The 22003-nt window shown below is 41.1% G+C and overlaps 1 protein-coding gene across 5 annotated transcripts in view; it reads right to left on the bottom strand.

The window, feature by feature from the left end:
• Positions 1-22003, bottom strand: part of LOC121168137 (titin) — a 262883-nt gene that overhangs the window by 10145 nt on the left and 230735 nt on the right. For all 5 annotated transcript variants that reach the window (XM_040997939.1, XM_040997940.1, XM_040997941.1 and 2 more), the window contains 31 exons: positions 21508-21804; positions 20819-21406; positions 20420-20722; positions 20007-20303; positions 18357-18644; positions 17950-18249; positions 17417-17719; positions 17013-17318; positions 15142-16908; positions 14588-14881; positions 13641-13928; positions 13226-13525; positions 11058-13124; positions 10655-10957; positions 10254-10559; positions 9873-10163; positions 9476-9772; positions 9062-9367; positions 7947-8252; positions 7579-7860; positions 6820-7413; positions 6411-6698; positions 6019-6318; positions 4960-5262; positions 4061-4363; positions 3384-3968; positions 2946-3251; positions 2557-2856; positions 1522-2097; positions 1116-1421; positions 104-697 (listed from right to left, as the gene is read on the bottom strand). In XM_040997939.1, the coding sequence (XP_040853873.1) occupies positions 104-697; positions 1116-1421; positions 1522-2097; positions 2557-2856; positions 2946-3251; positions 3384-3968; positions 4061-4363; positions 4960-5262; positions 6019-6318; positions 6411-6698; positions 6820-7413; positions 7579-7860; positions 7947-8252; positions 9062-9367; positions 9476-9772; positions 9873-10163; positions 10254-10559; positions 10655-10957; positions 11058-13124; positions 13226-13525; positions 13641-13928; positions 14588-14881; positions 15142-16908; positions 17013-17318; positions 17417-17719; positions 17950-18249; positions 18357-18644; positions 20007-20303; positions 20420-20722; positions 20819-21406; positions 21508-21804 (13944 nt within the window). The remainder of the gene's footprint in view (positions 1-103; positions 698-1115; positions 1422-1521; positions 2098-2556; positions 2857-2945; positions 3252-3383; positions 3969-4060; positions 4364-4959; positions 5263-6018; positions 6319-6410; positions 6699-6819; positions 7414-7578; positions 7861-7946; positions 8253-9061; positions 9368-9475; positions 9773-9872; positions 10164-10253; positions 10560-10654; positions 10958-11057; positions 13125-13225; positions 13526-13640; positions 13929-14587; positions 14882-15141; positions 16909-17012; positions 17319-17416; positions 17720-17949; positions 18250-18356; positions 18645-20006; positions 20304-20419; positions 20723-20818; positions 21407-21507; positions 21805-22003) is intronic.

The following is a 22003-nucleotide window of genomic DNA, read 5'->3' as shown; positions in this document are numbered from 1 at the left end:
AAAAATGAGAATAATTATTAACATGTAACAACATCTAAGTATAACACTTTCCCCTACAAATTAGTAAATCATTTAGCACCAAATGTTTATGATGTATTTTTACCTTCTACTTCCAAGGAGGCAGTGCCAGACACAGATCCACCTTGGTTAGTAGCTCTGACTTGGTAAACTGTGGCATCATCATCTGTGACACTTGCAATGATGAGCTGGTGGTAGCCACCTTTAAATTCTTGAATTCTGTACTTCAGTCCATCTGCAATGATTTCTTTGCCTTGTCTATACCATTTCACAACGGGTTTTGGATGACCAGTCACTTTGCAGACCAAAGTAGCATTGCTCTGGTATCTGACATTTAGATTTCTCAGTTCCTCTTTGAAGTGTGGGGCCTGAATTGGGACATCAGATTTAGGAGTGACAGGCTCGGATATCTCACTCCATTCACTTTCCCCACCTAGGTTTTCACACTTCACACGGAATTCATATTCAAGACCTTCAATAAGGTTTTGCACTGAAAAGACAGTTTCTCGGATTTCTTCTGTTGTCACAGCAATCCATTTGTTCTGCTTCTTCTCGCGCTTTTCAAGGTAGTAATTTCTAATCTTTGCACCCCCATCACTGGCAGGTGGCTTCCAAGCCACAACACAAGAATCTTTTGTGAGAGCAGTAATTGTTGGTTTTCCAGGAGCACCTGGTTTTTCTATTAAAATAATAGTTAAAAGAGAAATCAGTCAGGAGGCAAGTTTATTAAAGGTTATTTTTAAAATTAGAATGAGTCCAAAGTTTGATTACAATAGCTATTCTACTACTTTATGATCAGAAAATGATAAAAAAACCAAAGTTCTTTTTAAAAGGGGGATAGAACATATTTTTCCTCACTTATATATGCAAATATTCAATGTTAAGGGGGGAAGGCATTTGTTCTTTATCTGAATCTTTGTATTTTATTTTATTTTGTTTTTAATTGTATGGTACAATTCCATACACTCTTGGATTTTTTTCATCCCCTCCCCACATTTCCTCTTCCATGCTTTGCTTCCAAAATTAATTTCTGCTCAAGGGTTCTCATGTGTAAAATGCCATCCTCACATGGGAAATAACAATCAGGTCATACTCACCAAATGGACTCTTAATGATCACAATCGAGGAGACCTCTAGAGGGTCACTGATACCAAAGGTGTTCTGAGCTGAAACCCGGAAGTAATAGCCAGCGTTTTCCGTAAGATTCACTATCCTACAGGTTGTCACTGAGATGGCTGAAGACACCAATTGCCATTCAGCCCCTTCCTTGGCCTCACATTTCTCCACCACATAATTGGTGATCCAGGAGCCACCATCATCTGCAGGTGGTTTCCAGCTGATGACTACAGAGTTCTTCAATAGAGCTTCAATCACAATAGGCCCTGTAGGTTTGTCTGGTTTATCTGTTGGAAGAAAAATACAATTGCAATTGGTTTTCATAGTGTTTTCCAAGACTTAAAGATTGACAACGAAAATGGGACAACAAAAATGAAAACAAAATACCTTGTATTTCCACATCAAGTGTGGCATCAACTGTTCCAAAAGCATTGCTGAGTTGCACTTTGTATTTCCCAGCGTGAGTCTTACGTTGGACATTTTTCATGACAAGATGAGTATAGTGCTCTGTGTTCTCAATGGTAATGTTCTCTGAGTTTTGCAAGAGTTTCTGTCCATGGAACCAAGTCATGGCAGGTACTGGACGACCAATGTACATGACATGGAGTCGAAGTGTAGAACCCACAGCACCATAATACTTCTCTTTCAGTGGGTACCCAGGATGGAACTGTGGTGCTGCTTGGAGGAGAAGCTTACTACTGCTCTCTACTTCTCCAACTTCATTAGTAGCTACGCAGGTATAAACACCTTCATCTTCTTGTTCCTCTGTCATTACAGTTAAAGTATGTGTGCGTCCATCTGAAGACATCTTGTATTTCCGGCTTTGTACGAGTTCCTTACCGAATCTGTACCATTTAATGTCAGGAAGAGGTCTTCCAACAATCTGGCATGAGAGTTGAGCAGGTTCACCCAGTTTGGTGGTAACGTCCTTCATTTCCTGGCGTACTCCTGGGGCCTCTCCAGCTGAAGGATGTGAAAGGTCGTGTTAATGCATTGTCACTTCTGAATCTGGAGTCCTGTCCTTGTTCATCAGGAGCGGATTTATTCTATTGATAACTTTGTTAGATATCATGAAATATGTATGAGTCTGCTTCTTAAAGACTCTTTAAAAAATGATTTTCCCAGGGCTATCTGGGAAAATAGGAATTCACTGAATGCATCATATTGTTATGTAAAGGGCAATTTCTCTTTTCAATTGGGAAGGCATGAATCAGTTTCAAATTTTGTTAGGATGTATGAAAAGCTTTGCATCTGGGGGGAAAAGCACTACAGAAAATTGCTTAGTTCACTGTCCCAATGTTTCCTACTGATTATAGGCCTTCCCATAAAGCTTCCCAGACTTCTATTTAGTACATTAGAAGAATTAGCCTTAACATGTTGTATAGTTTGTAAATCATAAGCAGAAACCGAAAGGTTACTTACATGTGAGCTTAGTCTTTACAGACATAGCAGTTCTTCGTGGTCTGCTAAGCCCAGTTTCATTCTCAGCAAATACCCTGAATTCATACTCAGTAGATTCGAGCAAACCTCCTATTGTAAACTGCTTGTCCTTGATCCGCTCCTTATTGCTCTTCTTCCAGGCACTGTCTCCAGACTGCCTATATTCAACCCAGTATCCCAGGATTTCTTTGCCACCATCACATTCAGGTTTTTCCCACTGTAGAGTGACACTATCTTTGGATATCGAAAGAATCTCAAGTTCTCCTGGTTGACTCGGTTTATCTGAAATATTTGAAAACAAAGAATCAGTTTTGCTGATAAAAGACTTTTGTCTTTTGGGGTTAACTCCCCTTAGAAAACTCATTCCTTACCAAATGGATCTTTGCAAACAACTGGTTCAGAGGCAGGACTGGTCTCACTGAGGCCGACTTCATTCTGGGCGATGATACGGAACTGATATTCAGCATCAGGAACGAGCCCAGTGACAGTGTACATTGTAGTGGTTATCTGTGTCTTATTGTGTCTGACCCATTTGTCAGTTGATGTCTCCTTGCGTTCAATGTAGTAGCCTGTGACTCGAGAGCCACCATCATCTTTGGGCCGGGACCAGGACAGGCTAACAGAACTCTTGGTCACATCCAGTACTTCTGGAGGATTGCTTGGAGGTTCTGGTGGATCTGTAAACATAAGTGCAAACACATCATGTTTAGAGCACAATCCCAAAATGTAAAAGTTGAAGGCTTTCCTTTAAAAACAAACAACAAACACTGAAATAATTTTGGTCGTTTTGTGGTTGAATGAGCACTTACTCAGTGGTGTTTTTGGTATGACCGGTTCCTCAGATTTCAAGGGTTTGCTTATGCCAAACTGGTTTTCAGCTGACACACGGAAATGGTATTCCACATTTTCTTTGAGGCCTTTTACCACTAGAGATGTGCCACGGACTCTGGAATCAATGGTATACCAGGCTGCCTTCGGTACTTCTCGTCTCTCAAGTATGTAGCCCAGGATGTCAGCACCACCATCATCTGAAGGGGGTCTCCAGCTGACCCTTACAGAGCGAGCTTGTATGTCGTCATATTCAAGGGGTCCTTCTGGAGTGTTCGGGCTTCCTATCACTTTAACTTTGATGTAAACAGCCTTCTTGCCACATTTATTTTCCAAAACCAGGTCATAGGTGCCAGAGTCATTTCTGTCTGCTTCCTTGATCACAAGCTCAGTGTGTGTTTCAGAAGTTGCAATCATGGCACGCTTACTAACATCATGGCCTTCCTTAGTCCATTTGCATATTGGGAATGGTTTTCCTTTGATTGGTATGGTAAGTCTGATGACTCCACCTTGTCTTACAAAGACACCTTCCTGGTATCTTTCATCAAGTTCATAATCAGGATATTCTGGGGGGGAAAATTACAATTTAGAATTGGACAGAGAGAGGGAAATAAATATTAAGGTAGTTCTAGCAGAAATTAACATGATTGTGTCTTACCAAGCATTTCGGTGACTTTCACTGTTCCAGGTACCTCAGCAGGTTCCCCTGGACCACCTGCATTACAAGCTAGGACACGGAATCTGTATTCTGCACCCTGAGGTAGGTGTGTTAGCGTATACTCCCGAATCTTGGTGGGTGTGGTGTTACATTTGGTCCATTCGTGTTGATCCACTTTTTGCATTTCAATCAAGTAGCCCGTGACTTTAGATCCTCCCTCATCTTCTGGAACACTCCAGGCCAGGGAGACAGATGTCCTGGTAGTATCTGTAACTCTTGGGTTTTGTGGCTTTCCTGGTGGAGCTTGAAAGAAAAATAAAGCAACAATATACTTGTTAAAGTTGCTATCAAGTTGAAAATCAACTGTACCATCTAACAAATCCAGCAAATAGCTAAAATATATTAGCCTTAAATAGTTCTAATTTTGTGAAGATATATTTCATCATATCAGTTAGAAATGTTTCAAGGTTTTCTTGTCTAGTTGTCTTAAATGTGGCTTACTTGTGTACCATTAACACCTTGCACTTATTGTGACTGCTTTACATTGGGAAATACTACTGTATTTTGCCATTTTATTTATGATAGAAGGCACATTTTATGAGTCTCATTTCAAAGAAGTGGAAACAGACCCATGAAAAATGTGAAAAGTTTCCTAGAAAACTGTATCATGGAGAATAATAATAATTTTTTAAGAATCTCTTAAAAAAGGAATGACTGGGGAAAATATGTTTTGGAGTTTTTTTGGGGGTGATGAAAATGTATCTTGGTGATTCCAAAATATGTATGGTAGTGATTACAATAGTATATTTTAAAAAAACTTATAAAATCACATGCATCAGAATCATGAGCTTTTCTGTAAGTATTTTGAAATATCACTTGTATAAACAAAACATATTTACCAATTGGATCCATGGCAACAACAGGCTTAGATGGACGACTTGGCTTTCCAGTTCCTCTTGCATTAATGGCTGTGACACGGTGTTCATACTCTAAGCCTTCAATAAGGCCAGTGGAGCGGTACCGTGTCATTGTCACTGGTACTTTATTTACACGGACCCATCGATCTGCTCTCACTTCTTTGCGCTCCACGATATATCCTGTTACCTGGGAGCCACCGTCATCTTCCGGTGGATACCAAGTAAGTGTCATGCCATCCCGGGAGACATCAAACACCTGTAACGTTTCTGGGGGTCCAGGAATACCTGCAGCAGGACAAAGGCAAACACAGCATAGCCATGTGATTATGAAAGTAAAGATTCTATCTTTGTGTCAGTATCTGGGTTTACCCCTGTGGTTTAACTTTAGTACTCCTCCTGTTCCTCATTTTCTTGAGTGTTGTAAATGTTTATTAAGGATGTCCTCTGCATTTTTCCCTCACTTGTAACATAATGCTTCCTCCTTGCTTTCCTTCCTTGCTTCCCTCCATTTTTTTTTTAAAAAATGTGTTATTTATTTGAAACAAAGAGAATGAGAGAGAGTGAGATTGATTTTGCATCTAGGAGTTTATACTCTAAATGGCTGCAACATCCATGACTGGCCTAGGTGGAAGCCAGGAACCAGGAGTGCCTTCCAGAACTCCCATGTTGGTGCAGGGACCCAAGCACTTGGACCATCTTTCACTGCTTTCCTAAGAGCATTACTAGGGAGTTGATTCAGAAGTGGAAAAGCCAGGACTTAAACCAGTATCAATATGAGATGCTGGTCTCAGCTGCTGGTTTATCCTACTGTTCTACAGTGTTACCTCCCTTCCATTTTTTCATAAGAGTTATGATATTAAAATATTCATATATGTATAAATTCAGGTTGAAAATCTAGAAAAGAAAGCTTGGAATGTTACTGAGGCTAATTTTGTGGCCTATTTTTATTTACATTATAGTGTTGTTAATAGCAAATTCTTTTTATTTCACCCACATTCAAAAGAACAGAAGGGGAGAAAGTGGAAGATTCTGAAAACTTACTGATGCTGCTGCGACATTCGATGACTTCAGACTGTAAGTAAGAGCCAATGCCGAAACGGTTTGTTGCAGCCACGCGGAACACATACTCGTTTCCTTCAGTGAGTCTGGTAAACTTAAATGTTGGTCTAGTCACTGATTCAGAAACTGGCAGCCATCCTGGACGATGAGCATCGCGTTGTTCTACTACATAACCACTCAGTGGAGCCCCACCATCCAGTTCAGGTGGTTCCCAGGAAATGGTCACTGATGTTGCCTCAATCTCCTCAATCTTGATAGGCCCAGTTGGTGGACCAGGCTTGTCTGTACAAGAAAAATAGATTTGGGAAATGAATTCTCCCTTCAACCCACTATTGTGTTACAATACTACGCTTTTATTTATCACCCATCCTTACCGAGGATAATAACTTTAATGGTCTCTGATGTAGTTCCAGTAACATTCTTCAATTCAAGTGTGTATTCTCCAGTATCTTTTATGGTGGTTTCACGAATGGTTAATTTAGCTACTTTGGCATGTGTTTCTACTGTGACACGATCTGATTCTCTCAATTTTGAACCAGCAAAGAACCAAGAAGCAGCAGGAGGTGGACGACCGGCAATAGGTATCACCAGCTCTACTGGTCTGCCAGCTGGGACATGGATGGTCTTCTGTGGCATTGTAGAAAGGTCAATTGTTGGCAACACTGTGAGAAAGAAATTAGGAATTTATTAAGCGTTACCTCTAGTGAAAAACTATTATGAATTCTGAATGCTTTCATTTTATTTTTCTGCTAATTTTTTTTTTTTTGGCTGCTCAGTACATACCTCGGAGGTCTTGTACAGTCACAGCTGTGACGATCTCTCTTGGTTCTGACACTCCTTTCTCATTTTGTGCCCTCACCCTAAATAAGTACTGTTCACCTTCATTTAAGGAAATAACAGTGTGCTCTAGGATGGTGGGTTTTAAAGTCACAACCTTCATCCACCTCTCGGTGCCAGCTTTGCAGGCCTCCAGGATGTATCCAGTGAGGCGGCTGCCACCATCATAGAGTGGCTTCTCCCAGGCCAGGGTGACAGTAGATTTGGTGACATCGACCACTTCTAGCTTTGTTGGCACTAGTGGCACTTCTGAGACCAAGACGGCGTCTGATGTTTCACAGGGCTCTCCAATGCCATAGATGTTTTCTGGTAGCACTCTGAAATAGTACATGGTTCCTTCTACAAGTCCAGAAACTCGGTAAAGTGTCTTGCTGCACTTGGTGGTTACTGTTTTGAATGCTCTCATGGCAGCCTCACGTTTCTCAATGATGTAATTATTGACTGGAGCCCCACCATCGATTGTGGGAATTTCCCAAGTAATAGTCACAGAATCTCTTGATACCTCCTTAACTTTAACTGAAGGACAAGGACCAGGAGTATCTAAAAAAGAGAAAAAATGTCAACCAGTCAGATAAGGAGATGTGGATATTTCATTAAGAAAATACAATCACTAGATTAAAATACAATCTCTAATCATTAAATGGCCACCTCTGTAGAGATTGTATTAATCACGAGACAGCACAGATATTTAAGAAAATGACTTACCAAATACTTTGACAAGGACTGTTGCTGACTTCTTGCCAGATTGATTCTCAGCTTCAATTGTGTATTTTCCGGCATCATACCGGTTAGCTTTATCCACAATAAGTAAAGAGTAACTTTCAGTGTTATCAATAATTGCCCGATTGGCAAGATCAATGCCCTGCTTGCTCCATGTGATGACAGGAGGTGGTCTGCCAGACACAGACACCATCAGGCGCAGTGAGGCCCCAGCCCTGATGGTCACGGTCTTCTTTAGATCATCTGCAAGCTCAAGATCTGGTATTTCTGGGAAGTAAATGTCAAAATCTAATTAATTCATGAACAAGGATGTTGAGAGAAAAATTGACCCAAAAGCCTTAAATGATACTTACCTAGTCTTTCCACGGGCTCAATTTCAGTAGTTGATTCACTGTATTCGCTCATACCCTTCACGTTCACGGCAGCCACTCTGAAGGAATACTTCTGCCCCATTTTAAGGTCCGGCACAGTGAATTCATTGTTTCTTATTGTGGCATTGGTATGCACTCGGTACCACTGGTCTGTGTCCTTTTCTTGCATTTCAAGAACATATCCTATGATGTCAGAGCCACCATCATATGTGGGCTTTGTCCATGCCAGACTAATGCTGCGCTTGGTGGTATCCACAACTCTTGGAGCAGAAGGTGGTCCAGGGGTGTCTGTGGAATTTAAAAAAAGTAAGGCAAATATTCCACAAATAAGGAAACATGTTGATTTGTATATTTTGTTTTAGAGATTTACAAAAGTATTGTTGATTCTTTGTTCACACTCAACCCAGATAATCTCTAAGTAGGCCCTTAATAATATCAAAAGATAGCACTGGATACTATGTCGTTATCATTATTTTTAAGAATTTAATTAATTCTGGAAGGCTGATGTTTTCTTTCCTATTCAGAGTAGCTAAGCTGCATTCTTTGTGCTAACTCATTGTTTAAAGCACTTAATTCCAGGGACTTTAGTTTTTCACTTTTTACAGGGCTAAGCTCACTTAGCACTTCCATAAATTTCATGTTTCAAGAGTTGGTTTCTTCACCTTCATTATTTAGTCGTAATGATGATTCATTTTAGCCTCTGGGCTCAAACTCTGTAAAAAGATGTATTTCTGGTCTCTGATGCTCTTGTGGCAATTATTTTGTCATTAACTTACTAAAATATTAGAGATTCCACACTCTGCCAAGCCTCTTCCTAAAAGGGCCATTGTCTTTTCACCTTTTATTAAAATGAACAGTATAATGCATTTTCCTCTGTTCTTGGATTTATAAAATACAATTCTAGCTCTTTCATATATCGATTTTTCCCATAAACTGTAGAAAATACTGCAGTGACTTACAAATCTATGTTCATTGCTAGGTTACAATAGACACGGCTTTCACTGTTAGATCATGCTATTAAGTATATGATTTTCTAAATTCTAAATTATCAAGAGTTTTGATGGGCATTGGGTTCATATGTGATTCTGGGAACTCACATGATGGTTCTCTGCACAAGATGAAGTTGGAAGCTTCACTGGGTTCACTGTTGCCAGCGGCATTCACTGCAGTCACGCGGAACTGGTAGTTGCAACCTTCCATCAGGTTGGTAACCTTCAGTCTAGTGTCATACACCACGTAGTCTCTGTTGACTCGTGTCCAACGCAGGCTCTTCTTCTCGCGTTTGTCTACGAGGTAGTTGCTGATCTCATTGCCTCCGTCAGATTCTGGTTTTGTCCACTGAATGATGATATGCTCCTTGCCAGCCCCGACTTCTTCAGGTATGCCAGGTTGTGAAGGAATAGCTGTTTATATTTTATGAAGATAAGAATGATCAGAATTATGCAAAATCACCTTTGATGCCACAACCCAACCTTTCAATGATGAAGTTGTTTAAAAGTGTCGCTACTCACTGAATGAGTTTCTGGCTATAATAGGCTGTGATTCAACAGGCACACCTGGGCCGTATTTGTTTACTGCCCTCACTCGGAATATGTATTCATTGTTCTTGATCAGTCTGGTAACGACATAGGAGAGGGTTGGGCATTCGCCTTCAACAATCACCCAGTTGAGCCTGCTGGTCTCACGTCTTTCCACAATGTAGTGAGTTATTTCTGCTCCTCCATCTTCCTGAGGAAGGCTCCAGGCTAAAGTGCACTTCTCCTCTGTTACTCTGCTGACCGTGAGTTTGCCACATGGGCCAGGGGAATCTGAAACAGGTGAAATGAGAAGTCATGATAAAGATCATTTTGTTTTTCTGTTTCTACTTGAAAATGCTATAAAAATGCAAGAAGAGTTGATGGGCTTTACCAAGAACTTTGACCATGACAGACACAGCCTTGGTTCCACTGGCATTCTTCACTGTTAAAGTATATTTTCCACTGTCATTTCTGTCGCAGAACTTGATCACAGCAGTTGCCCGTTTGCCAGTATATTGCAGCGACACTTTTTCGCAGAGGTCTAGCTCTTTGTCTCCTTTGGTCCAGATAATTTTAGGTTCAGGTTTGCCACCAACTGCAGCATCGAGGACAAGATCGGAACCTGCTCTGATGGTAACCAGTTCACCCTGTAATCTAGCATCCAGTTCAGCCTTTGGTGGAGCTGTTAATAGGCAAAACAAATTTGGATAAGTATCATTGTGTTTCATGCACATTGTGATCATTTAAAAGGAGGATGTTGGTAATTTCTTACCATATTCATCGTGGCAGGTGACAGGGCCTGTGGATTCTGACCCTTTGCTAATGACACCTGCTGCATTCTTGGCCAGCACACGGAATTCATAGGTGTCTCCTTCACTGAGAGCAGTCACAGTGAAGAAGTTGTCAGACACAATGGTGTAGTTGCACTTCAGCCAGCGACCATCTCCCACCTCACTGACTGGCTTACGCTCTATGATATAGCCCACAACTTTGCTGCCTCCATCGTACACTGGGGCAGACCAGGTTAATGACACTGTTGATCTTGTGACATCTGTCACCTCTGGTCTGCCTGGTGCATCTAGAGGGATACAAAAATAAGGTTAAAAAATACAGCTCTGAGTTCTACTGCTACCATTGATAACAATTTTAAAATGCCCTTCAACTAACACATACCAACAGGGTTTTGGGCCATCATGGGTCTTGAAGCTTCACTGGCCTTGCTGACACCAGCCGCATTGAGTGCATAGGTTCGGAACTGATATTCCAGGCCTTCTACTAAGCCTGTCACTTTGTAATTGCACTCCAAGCATGGCACTTTGTTTTCTTTCACCCAAAGGATAGTGTTGCGTTCTTTCTTCTCAACCCAATAGCCAATGATTTTGCTGCCACCGTCATGGTAGGGTTCTTCCCAACGAATAGACATGGCAGTTGCAGACACGTAGTAGACCTCTGGTCTGGTGGGTGCACTTGGTGGGACTAAATAAAAACAGGAGTATCAAATATGAATACAGTTTTACAAAGCCTGGTGGAAATATTGAATAACAGATACTTTTGAAATATGTTTTAGTTGTCTTACCAAATGGATGCTCTGCAACTATTGGTGCTGATTCTACAGGCTTGCTGACACCAAATCTATTCTCTGAACTGACACGGAAAGAATATTCCATGTACTTTGTGAGATGAGTGACTTTAATCTGAGTGCGCTTGATACTGGAATTGACAAGCTGCCATGCAGTTGTCCCTGACTCACGCTTCTCAACTATGTAATTAGTAATGTCGGTGCCACCATCATCTTTAGGTTCAGACCATGACAGGACACATGATTCGGCTGAGATAGATGAGACCTCAATGGGGCCAGTTACTGGGCCAGGCCTTCCAATGACCACCACAGTGATGGTAAATGTTTTCACACCAGCTGTGTTTTCCAGGGTCAAGAAGTATCTTCCAGAGTCACCTCTCATGCTGTCCTTGACAGTCAGAGTGGTTCTATCTTTAGTTGTTGTGATGCTCAATCGGTCTGTCTCTTTCAGTCTCATTTCTTCCAGTTTCCATGTCACTTTGGGTGCAGGACGACCACTGATTGGGACATCAATGGTAAATGGGCTTCCTGCTTTGCAAGTGATGAGCTGATTGGTTATTCCTGTGAGGTCAGCAGTAGGCTCAATTTGAGGCTCTTTGATGATGACAGAAGAGAATGCTTCCCTGGGTTCACTGTAGCCAGCATCGTTCTTGGCCTTCACACGGAATTCATATTCAGTGTTCTCAACAAGGCGTTCCACTGTGAAAGTTAGTTGTTTGGTGTGACCAGCTTCCACCCAGAAGTCAGATCCCTTTTGTCTCATTTCAAGCAGGTAGCCAGTGATCCGGCTGCCTCCATCGTGGTCAGGTTTAAGCCAAGCCAAGACAGCAGAGGATTTGCTTGTGTCGATGACATCAAGTCTCCTAGGTGGAGCAGGCTGTTCTGTGGCGATGATGGGTTCTGGCATTTCATATGGTTCACCAATGCCATACTCATTTTCTGCAGAAACACGGAAGTAGTATGGGACACCTTCTGCTAGGTCCCCGACCTTGAGGATCTGACGAGTGCATTTCTCACTGACAGTCTGCCAGCTGCGGCGACTTGCTTCTCGTTTCTCTACCACGTAGTGATGGATTCGGGCACCACCATCAAGGAGAGGGGCATCCCACAGCAGTGTAGCAGATCCCCGAGTCACATCCTTGAAGGTGATAGGACCAGGTGGGCCTGGAGTGTCTAGTACCTTGACGGTGAATGTGATTGACTTACTACCACTGTTGTTTTCCACAGTAAGGGTATATTTCCCTGCATCATTTCTGTTGCAGTTTTCCACAGTGAGGGTACTGAATGAGTCTGTTGTGTGGATATCAGCCCGGATACTAAGGTTGGAGTCTGGCTTGCTCCACACAGCTGTAGGAGTAGGTCTGCCCTGGTAGGCAATGAAGAGGCGAATACTTGCCCCAGCTCTTACAATATGAGTCTGCTTGAAATTTGCATCGATGTCTAACTCGGGAGCTGTTAATCGGTCAACAGCTTTAATCGCACCAGTCACTTCACAGCTGTCTCCTTTGCCAGCACTGTTGATGGCACTCACTCGGAACTTGTATTCTTCACCTGCCTGTAGATCAGTGACTGTGTATCTTGTCTTCACACATGCCTCTGCATTCACCTTGTGCCAGTCACCTAAGTCAGCTTTGCACATTTCTATAATGTATCCAATTATTTCCATGCCACCATCAAAGACTGGCTTGGCCCATTCTAAACTCACAGTTGTTTTTGATGTGTCTGTCACTTTGACCACTGAAGGAGCACTTGGTGGACTCACAGGTTCTCTGCATTTAATGAGCCTTGAGATGTCACTTGGAGGTCCTACTCCTGCAGCATTTTCAGCCATGACATGGAATTCATACTCATTGCCTTCTGTCAAACCTGTGACCTTGTATCTGGTCTCTGAGATTGGTCGCTTGCTGATCACTTTTACCCATCGGGTGCTCTTCTTTTCTCTCCTTTCAAGGATATAATGTTGAATTTCATTGCCACCGTCTGATTCTGGCCTTGCCCAGGTCAAGGTGATGCTATTGCCGGTGACATTGCTGGGTTCTGGAGTGCCAGGGGCATCAGGAACAGCTATAAAATATTAAATAAGGAAAAAAAATTACCCAAAACAGTTAGCCGCATTTTCTTGTAAATTGTATGGATAGGATCGTTTGACAAAGATGGAAACTTACTGTATTGTATTTGAGCAATGACTGGATCAGAATCAAGTGGCCTGCCGACACCAAACTTGTTAACAGCAGAAACACGGAACTGGTATTCATTGCCACTTATTAGCTTAATGGCAGTGTAGCTGAGAGCCTCGCATTTATCCTCGATGAGTGCCCAAGCAAGTCTGCTGGTTTCCCGTTTTTCAATGATGTAGTGAGTGATGGGTGCACAGCCATCATTGAGAGGAGCATCCCACCACAGCGTCATCTTCTCGCCAGTAATGTTGGTGAATCTGATTGGCCCAACCACCTTTCCTGGTGTATCTGTAAGAAACATTTCCTGAGTCAGTTTCCTTTTTCATGTCCATTAGAACACAGTTAAGACATGTCTCATCCAAGTCCCATAAATTGTACTGTTAATAATCTGTTTTAAAAATACCTTGTACTTTCACAGTAATGTCTGCTTTTGTGGAGCCAGATACATTCTTGGCTTCCACTGTATATACACCACGATGGTCCCGGGTGGCATCTCTGACAAAGAGGCTGGTGGATCCAAGCACATCTGTAATTTCCATATTCATTCTCTTTTCGATTTCTACTCCATCTTTGAACCAAGTTACCCGAGGGATTGGCCGTCCTTGTACCAAAGCTCTGAGTCTCAGGCTCTCTCCAGACTTAATAGTGACACCATCGAAATATTCAGGACCGAATTCTACCGTTGGTGGAACTATAAAAGAAGAGTGTGTTAATTTGGCTTAATAACGCTTTACATAAACATATCTTTCCTCAGTGCTATATACAAAATCTGGAGTGGTAAGGACTTGCATTCTGCTATCAAAGTCTGTCTTGAAAGTAGGTTTGCTAATGGAAAATTTGGAGTGTGAGGTTAAACAGTTGCTCATTGTTAGGTTATTTTTTCTCATGTCTGTCGCATTAATTTTGTGTTTTGTAAGGAGATAAGCTACAGTTACAGATCATTTAGTTTCTAATTGTGTTGCATAATCAAACACATTCTGCAAGAAGCTTTAAACTGCATTTAAGCAAGGGGATGATTAAATTGTTGGATATATAATTGAATAACTTCTCTAGAGATGCACAGTTATTCTTCAAGGCCTTTTTCTGCATTTATTATAAATGGCTAAAATTACAAATCTGTAACCTGATTTGTAACAAGCTCTTTATCCAAGAATGGAGTGAAATAATAGACATTGTCAAAAGATAGATGCCTATTATGTTTTCTTCCATTCTTCATATAAAAAATAATTTATACACATAGCAACCTGTATAGGCTGTATTCTATTCCCATTTTACAGAAGAGGGGCCAAAAACTTTTTTTTAAAATGTGAACATCTTTAGTCACTCTGGAAATCAGTTGCAAATGCTTACCATTTTCATCTCTTGTCATAATAATGCCGGAAGACTGTGAGGGCGGGCTTATGGTTCCAACAGCATTCCTTGCAATTATTCTGAACTCGTATCGGTCCCCAGGACTAAGGCCTGTGACTGTGTATTGACACTCACTGACGTCAGTAAAGTTGCATCTAACCCAGCGATCCTCCCCTTGCCGTTTCTCAATGCTGTAGGCCACAATCTTACTGCCTCCATCACGCAAGGGCGGGTTCCATTTAAGTGTTATGGTTTCCCGGGTGACATCAATGTAGTCTGGAGTTCCAGGTGGATCTAAAAAGTTATAAGATAGTTAAATGCATCCTTATGCTTGTAGCCAGCTCTCAGTTCTATCAGTGGGAGAAGGATAAATAAATTTACCACACTCATAGCTATTACTTTCAACTATGTTTCCAAATGTTTACTTCCCTCTCTTTAGATGATCTGTTTTCTAGTGATAAGAAGATAAGAAAGAAAGAATGCAGGGAAGAAAAGCAGTATTTGATTTTATTCTCACTTGTCAATTTAGATACATTTGAGTAACAATCACTTACCTACTGGGGAAACGGCTAAGGTAAATTTGCTTGGGTCACTAGGTGAGCTTAGGCCAGCTGAGTTTTCAGCATATACACGGAATTGGTAATCCAGGCCTTCAATCAGTCCAGTAGCTCTGTATTCTCTTCCAGATATGGGTGACATGTTAATTCTCTGCCAGAGGATGCTATTTCTTTCTTTCTTTTCAACATGGAATCCAGTAACTTCTGAACCACCATCGTAAACTGGTGCATCCCAAGTTAGCGACATGCCATCGGATGTCACGTTATATATAACCGGTTTTCCTGGGGGGCCTGGAATCCTGAACTGGTGTTTTGCCACAATAATGGTAGAGACAAGTGGTTCGCTGACTCCATATCTGTTTTCTGCCCTTACTCTAAACTGGTATTCAGCATCTTTGACCAGATTAGGAACTTTGAAAGTTGTCCTGGCAACGCTTGAACACACCATCTTCCAGTTAGTTTGTGAAGTTTCCCGCTTCTCAATGCTGTAGCAAGTGATCTCTCCTCCTCCGTCATCTTCAGGCACATCCCATGACATGATGGCACTGTCGGCCTTGATTTCATCAAATCGAATGGGTCCTCTGGGTTTCGATGGTGGGCCAAGAGTGATGATAGTAATGGGGAATGAGTTTCTACAAATTGCATTATCAAGGATAACAGTGTATTTTCCTCCATGCTCCTTCTTGACGTTCTTAATATTCAATGTGATTTTGTTTTCAGTTTTGCTGAAACGGACATACTCACTTTCTTTCAACGGCAAACCATCTTTCAGCCAACTGATGGATGGTTTGGGTTTTCCTTTATAAGGTAATTCAAGATGTACGTTATGCCCAATTCTCACAGCAATTTGTGCACCAGGGATTTCTGACAGATCAACTTCAGGTGTAATTACAAGTTCTTTGACTGTAAGGGGCCCAATTGTGACACCATCACTCATTCCTTTTTCATTTCTGGCAGATACTCTGAATTCCAGCACTGATTGTTCTTTAAGCTGTCCAATCTCAATTTCACATGTTTTACTTATGCCAGCATGTGACCATGTTTGTTCACCTTTGCCTTTTCTTTCCACAACATAGTCTGTGATGACACTGCCGCCATCAAAGTCCGGTTTGGTCCAGCTCAAGGTAACAGATGTCTTTGTGGAATCTTTCATTGCGAGATCTCGAATGGGAGCTGGTACTTCTGCAGCCTTCACTGGCTCTGTAGTTTCACAGGGTTCTCCAATTCCAATTTCATTTTCTGCAAGCACTCTAAAGAAGAATGGAGTCTTCTCTGACAAATCTAAGACCTTGAAGGATGTACTGGAACACTTGTGTGACACGGAAGACCATGTTCTCTTAGTAGCATCTCTCTTTTCTATGATGTAATTAATTATGGGAGATCCCCCATCGATGAGAGGAGGATCCCAGAACAAAGTGACTGTGCCTTGAGAAACATGTTTAATCTGTAGTTTCTGGCAGGCAGCTGGTGTATCAAGCACTTTAACACTCACAGACGAAGACTTGGGCTGACCAACTCCATTTTCTATTGTTAAGATATATTTTCCTGTATCATTGCGAGTAACTTGAGGAATAATGAGTAATGAAGATGAATCGGTGTTTTGAATGTTGTATCTGGCATCAGTACCAAGATTCTTCTCATCTTTTCTCCATGTGACAGTAGGTGTAGGTCTGCCTTTAAAGGGAATCAAGACATGCACATCTTCACCAGCTTTAGCAATAATAGAGGTTCGGAGAGCCACATCTAGGTCAATCTCTGGTTCCTCTGTAGACACAAAATGCACACAGTGAATTTTACATAGCAAGGTGAAGAGTGATTCCCTGAAAGTTCTCCACTAGAAAACTTGAAATAGATCAGTAGGTACATACCCAGGATATCTTTAGCTTGTGCAGGCTCAGTCATTTCTATAGGTTCTCCTTGTCCTGCACAGTTCACTGCAGATACCTGGAAGTAGTAGTTGACTCCAGGTGTGAGGTTAGATACCACATATTCCGTAGTTCTGACTTCTCCTTTGGTCGACACGGTAGTCCATTCCTCTTCTTCTCCTTGTCTCATCTGGATGACATATCCAGTGACAGCACTGCCCCCATCATAGACAGGTTTACTCCAGGCCAATGTGATTGATGATTTCGTTGAATCGGCAATTCTGATCTTAGCAGGTGGTCCTGGAGGATCTAGAATGGCCGTGAACAATGTAGCAATTATACAATCATGTATATTTGAGTCACACTAAAGCAAACAGAGATGAGGTTCAGTATATGTGAGCCCTTACCAATAGGATCAGCAGCTTTATAGAAGTCTGATGGTTCAGAAAATGGACCATGACCAGCAGCATTTATGGCACAGACTCGGTATTGATAGTCACTGTTTTCTGTGAGTCCTGTCACTTTCTGTCTGGTGTCACGGATTGTCTCCTTTAGCACTTTAAACCATCCTAGGCTCTTCTTGTCCCGTCTTTCGAGGAAATATCCACTTATTTCACTACCACCATCTGCAATTGGTCTGCTCCAGACAACAGTCATGGAATTCTTGGTGATCTTTGTCACCTCTGGTGTGCTTGGTGGTCCAGGTGTAACTGTTTAGAAAGGCAAGGAAAATGAGTCCAAAGGCTTAACATTACTGACAAATTCTATCCATTATTATCCATTTCATTTATTGTGTTCATGTTTTTCATTTTATGAAAAGGATGATAATATATGATACAAAAGAAAATCATTTTAATAAGGCACACTAAGGAAAGAATAATCTGTATTTTTTGAAGTGTCTATATTTTTTGTTGCAGTTTTCCTATGGAATCACACTTACCAAAGGCATTTTTGGCTACAACTGGTTCCGATTCCAATGGCTCGCCAATTCCGTATTTGTTCACAGCCCGGACTCGGAAGATGTATTCATTTCCTTTGATAATCTTGGTGGTTGTAATGATGCACTCTTCCAAATTTTCAGACACCATAGACCAAACAACACGGCTGGTCTCACGCTTTTCTATGATGTAGTGAGTGATTTTTGCACCGCCATCATCAGCTGGAGGTCGCCAGAGAAGGGTTATCTTTTCAGCAGTGACCGTCTTAAATTCAATTGGTCCACCTGGAGGTCCTGGTTTATCTGAGATAAAGTGAAATAATATGTTAGCTTTCTTCAGAAGCCTATTAATATGAAATTCTAGGTTTTATGCAAACCAAAGATGACATTGCTGTGTATACAGCACCTACCAAGGATTTGTACTCTGATGGTGGCCGAGGCTGATCCCATGGCATTCCTTAGTTTTAATTCATAGCTTCCACTGTTGAGGCGAGTGGCATCTTTGATGAGTATACATGCAAGGTCAGTGGTATTTTCCACACATACCAGTGCATTGGTTTGTAATTCTTTATCATCTTTGTACCACTCAATTGTAGGTTCAGGCTTGCCAGAAATGCCAGCTCTCAATTTCACAGAGGTACCTGCTCTGTATTTAACAACTTCTGTGTATTCCAGAGGCAAATCAATTACCGGTCCACCTGCAAGAAATGAGGATGAGTGATATTTAGAATATTATAAGGATGAAAAAAATCATTGTTGCAATAACATCCAAATAAGATCATTGGTTCTTATTAGTCATGCACACATACACACACACAGCAATTCTAATACTGTTTATCTAATATTTTATACACTTATATTTTACAAATCCTCTTTCTATCTCACATGTGGAAGAAAGATCATGAATAAGCTCTGTACTCCTAGGGACTTTGTTCCAGTTGCACATGGAATGTCCTTTAAATGTCTTCTAGAGCCTATTAAAGTATTTTGTTTCAGTGATGAAATGGAATATGGTAGTGAGAACATCAGAGAATATGCTGTATTTGCACTTTCCCCAACTATAGCATCTCTTCTTTTTCTCTAGCCACCTCTTATTCTTCTTTGCCTTCCCAGTTTTCTGATATCCAAGCACTGAGTAGTTCAAATCAGACCCTCGGTAACTGAATTCTCTATTCGCAGAGTTCTGCACTCAGCAGATTTTCTATCAGGCTGCTACGTACTACTGAGAAATAGAGCTAAATTTGATTTGCTTCACAGTCTCATGAATACTGATTCAGGGGCCACAAAAGCTGATCCACAAGAAGCAGCATTAGAATTCTCAGCAGAATGGGAGTGTATGTTTTCCCCAGTCATTCGAGTGGCTGGATTTCTTCCTTAACAGTGGAAAATTTACCAATAAAAAGTCAGAGTACCTAACTCTCATGATATTTGCTCTTTCAACCATTATTGAGTTGAACACGTTACCCACTTCCCAGAATGGTCATAGACATGCATTTTGAACCAACAGTAATGTAGAGAGGGAGGGTTTTAGGGGCTCTCTGAACCTCTACTTCATCACTAATGAGCAGCTTCACCCTGGGAAAGTTATTTAAGTATTCTAAATCTTAATTTCTCTTCTGAACACTGCACTAGCCTTAGGGCTGTTAGAACTAAAGGAGTGAATTCATGAACATTTCTAGAACTTGGTAGCTACTGCTAATGCTATCATAATCAAGGTCAGTGTTTAGTCTGTCACTTAAGAGCAATATTCTCTAGGGATTCAATCCTACTTTTAACTTCCAACTTTGATAATTTGAAATATAATGAAAGTACCACATGTATAATCAAAGATTCATAAAAGTTTGGAGTTGGAAAGACCCTTAGCAATCCTTTAGTACAAATCTCTGATTAATTTCTATGGCTAAGTCAAGATGTTAAGAGAGATTAAGTTTTCTTTTCTCTCCCAGCTAGCTCATCATTCTTTCTAAATACCTCATTTAGGTACACGGTAAATGTGGAAAGTACAGAGAAGATATAGAGTTAAGTAGCTGTTGGGATTCAAAGTGCTAAAAAGTGCTTACCATAAGAATCTATGCATGTAATGGGGCCCACAACCTCAGATGGATTGCTGATGGAACCAACAGCATTCCTAGCAAAGACACGGAATTCATATTGAGAATTCTGCGTCAAGCCGGAGACAACAAATTGAGTCTCAATAACATTGGTGAAGCTGGCCTTAGTCCATCTGCCATCTGGAAGATCGCGTCTCTCCACAATGTAGCCTGTAATCTTGCTTCCTCCATCGAAAGCTGGTTGTTGCCATGAAAGGCTGACGGAGTTCTTTGAAATATCTGTGATACGAACATTTCTTGGTGGTTCTGTGGTAATAAGAGGAAACACATTAGCAGGATATTTGTCAGTTTATTTTGCTTTGCAGAACTAAGATTTGCAATTTTAAATGATTAAAACTGACTGTCTCATAACAAATACATACCACAGGCATCAATGGCCAAGACTGGTTCAGAAGCATGGCTGGGTTTCCCAATACCTGCGGCATTTTCTGCATATACCCTGAATTCGTAAATAAGCCCAGCACTGATTGTTGTAACTTTGAAGTGAGTTGTTCGGATAATCATTTTATTGGCTTTTTGCCATAAGATACTGTTTCTGTCTTTCATTTCCAGGTGATAACCTATCACTGCATTGCCTCCATTGGACACTGGTTCATGCCAGCCCACTGTGATGCTTTCTCGAGTAACATGAGAGACCCATGGTGTAGATGGGGGTCCAGGTGTTGCTAAGCAAGAGAAAAAAAATTCCATAATTAATACAAACATTTAAAATGCTTATGGTAAATGAATATCTTAGATCTTTGAGAAACTTGACAGCTTACTATATGGTAGTTTGACAACCACACAAGCTGAATCTATGTGGTCACTGATGCCAAAGCGATTTTCTGCCTTGATGCGGAATTGGTATTCTTCTCCTGTGGTCAGCTTCATGATTTTAATCGTGGTTCTTGCTACCGTTGCAGACACTTCAGTCCAGACAGCTGTACTTGTTTCTCTCTTGAGTACAATGTAGTTGGTAACCTGACTTCCACCGTCGTACTTAGGGGGCTCCCATTTGAGAGTCACGCTTTCTTCAGTTACATCACTGATAGCAACAGGGCCAGTTGGAGGACCAGGCCTGTCCAGCACGACAATGTTAATGAAAGCTTTGGTGGTACCACTGGAATTGGCAGCAGTGATCTCATATCTTCCAGCGTCACCGGCAACACTTTCTTTGAGATTGATAGTCAGGTTCTCAGCAGTAATTTCAGTATTGAATCTCATGGTTGCCTTCAGTGGGATTCCGTCTCTTGATAAGGTCACTTTGGGCAATGGTTTTCCAGAAATTGGAATGTCAACTTTAAGGTTTGAACCAGCTCTAACATATACAGTGTGACTTGGGAAATTCTTCATGTCAATTTCAGGTGGTTCTGAAATATGAAGAATATGGAAAATGAATGTAAAAAAGACTTTCTAAAAGTGAACTTAAATCAGTGCAAATAAATAGGCCTCTCTGTAAAATCAGACATACCCAGCTGTTCCTTAACAAGCACAGGAAGCAGGAGCTCTCTTGGGTCACTTAGGCCAGCTTGATTTTCTGCAGATACTCGGAAAAAGTATTCTGAGTTCTCCCTCAGGCCAGAGACAATGTAATGGGTTGACTTTACCACTGCACATTTCACCCAGTTTTTCTGTCCTTTTTCCAGTGCTTCCACAACATAATGAACAATTCTGCTTCCACCATCGTGTTCGGGCTTCAGCCACATCAGGGAAACACTATCTTTGGATACATTCGTTACTCCAAGTTTTTCAGGTGGACTTGGTTTTTCTAAAGAAATGAAACATTAAAAGAAAGGGAAGAATTGTTTCATTTTTAAATGTGCATTTTTCCTATATTGTAAAAAGAAAACTTACACGAAAGCTATATATTTACATTAAGTTTCTTATTTTTTGTATAGTCAGTTTGCGCCAACCAAAGCTTCCCCAAGTTGTTACATGTTATAGCATTCACATTCATATTGTTTTAA

This window comes from Ochotona curzoniae, unplaced genomic scaffold (genome assembly GCF_017591425.1).
Source record: "Ochotona curzoniae isolate NIBS_2020 unplaced genomic scaffold, NIBS_Ocur_1.0 patch60, whole genome shotgun sequence".
Taxonomy (NCBI): Eukaryota; Metazoa; Chordata; class Mammalia; order Lagomorpha; family Ochotonidae; genus Ochotona; species Ochotona curzoniae.
This window is presented reverse-complemented; position numbering and strand designations above follow the sequence as displayed.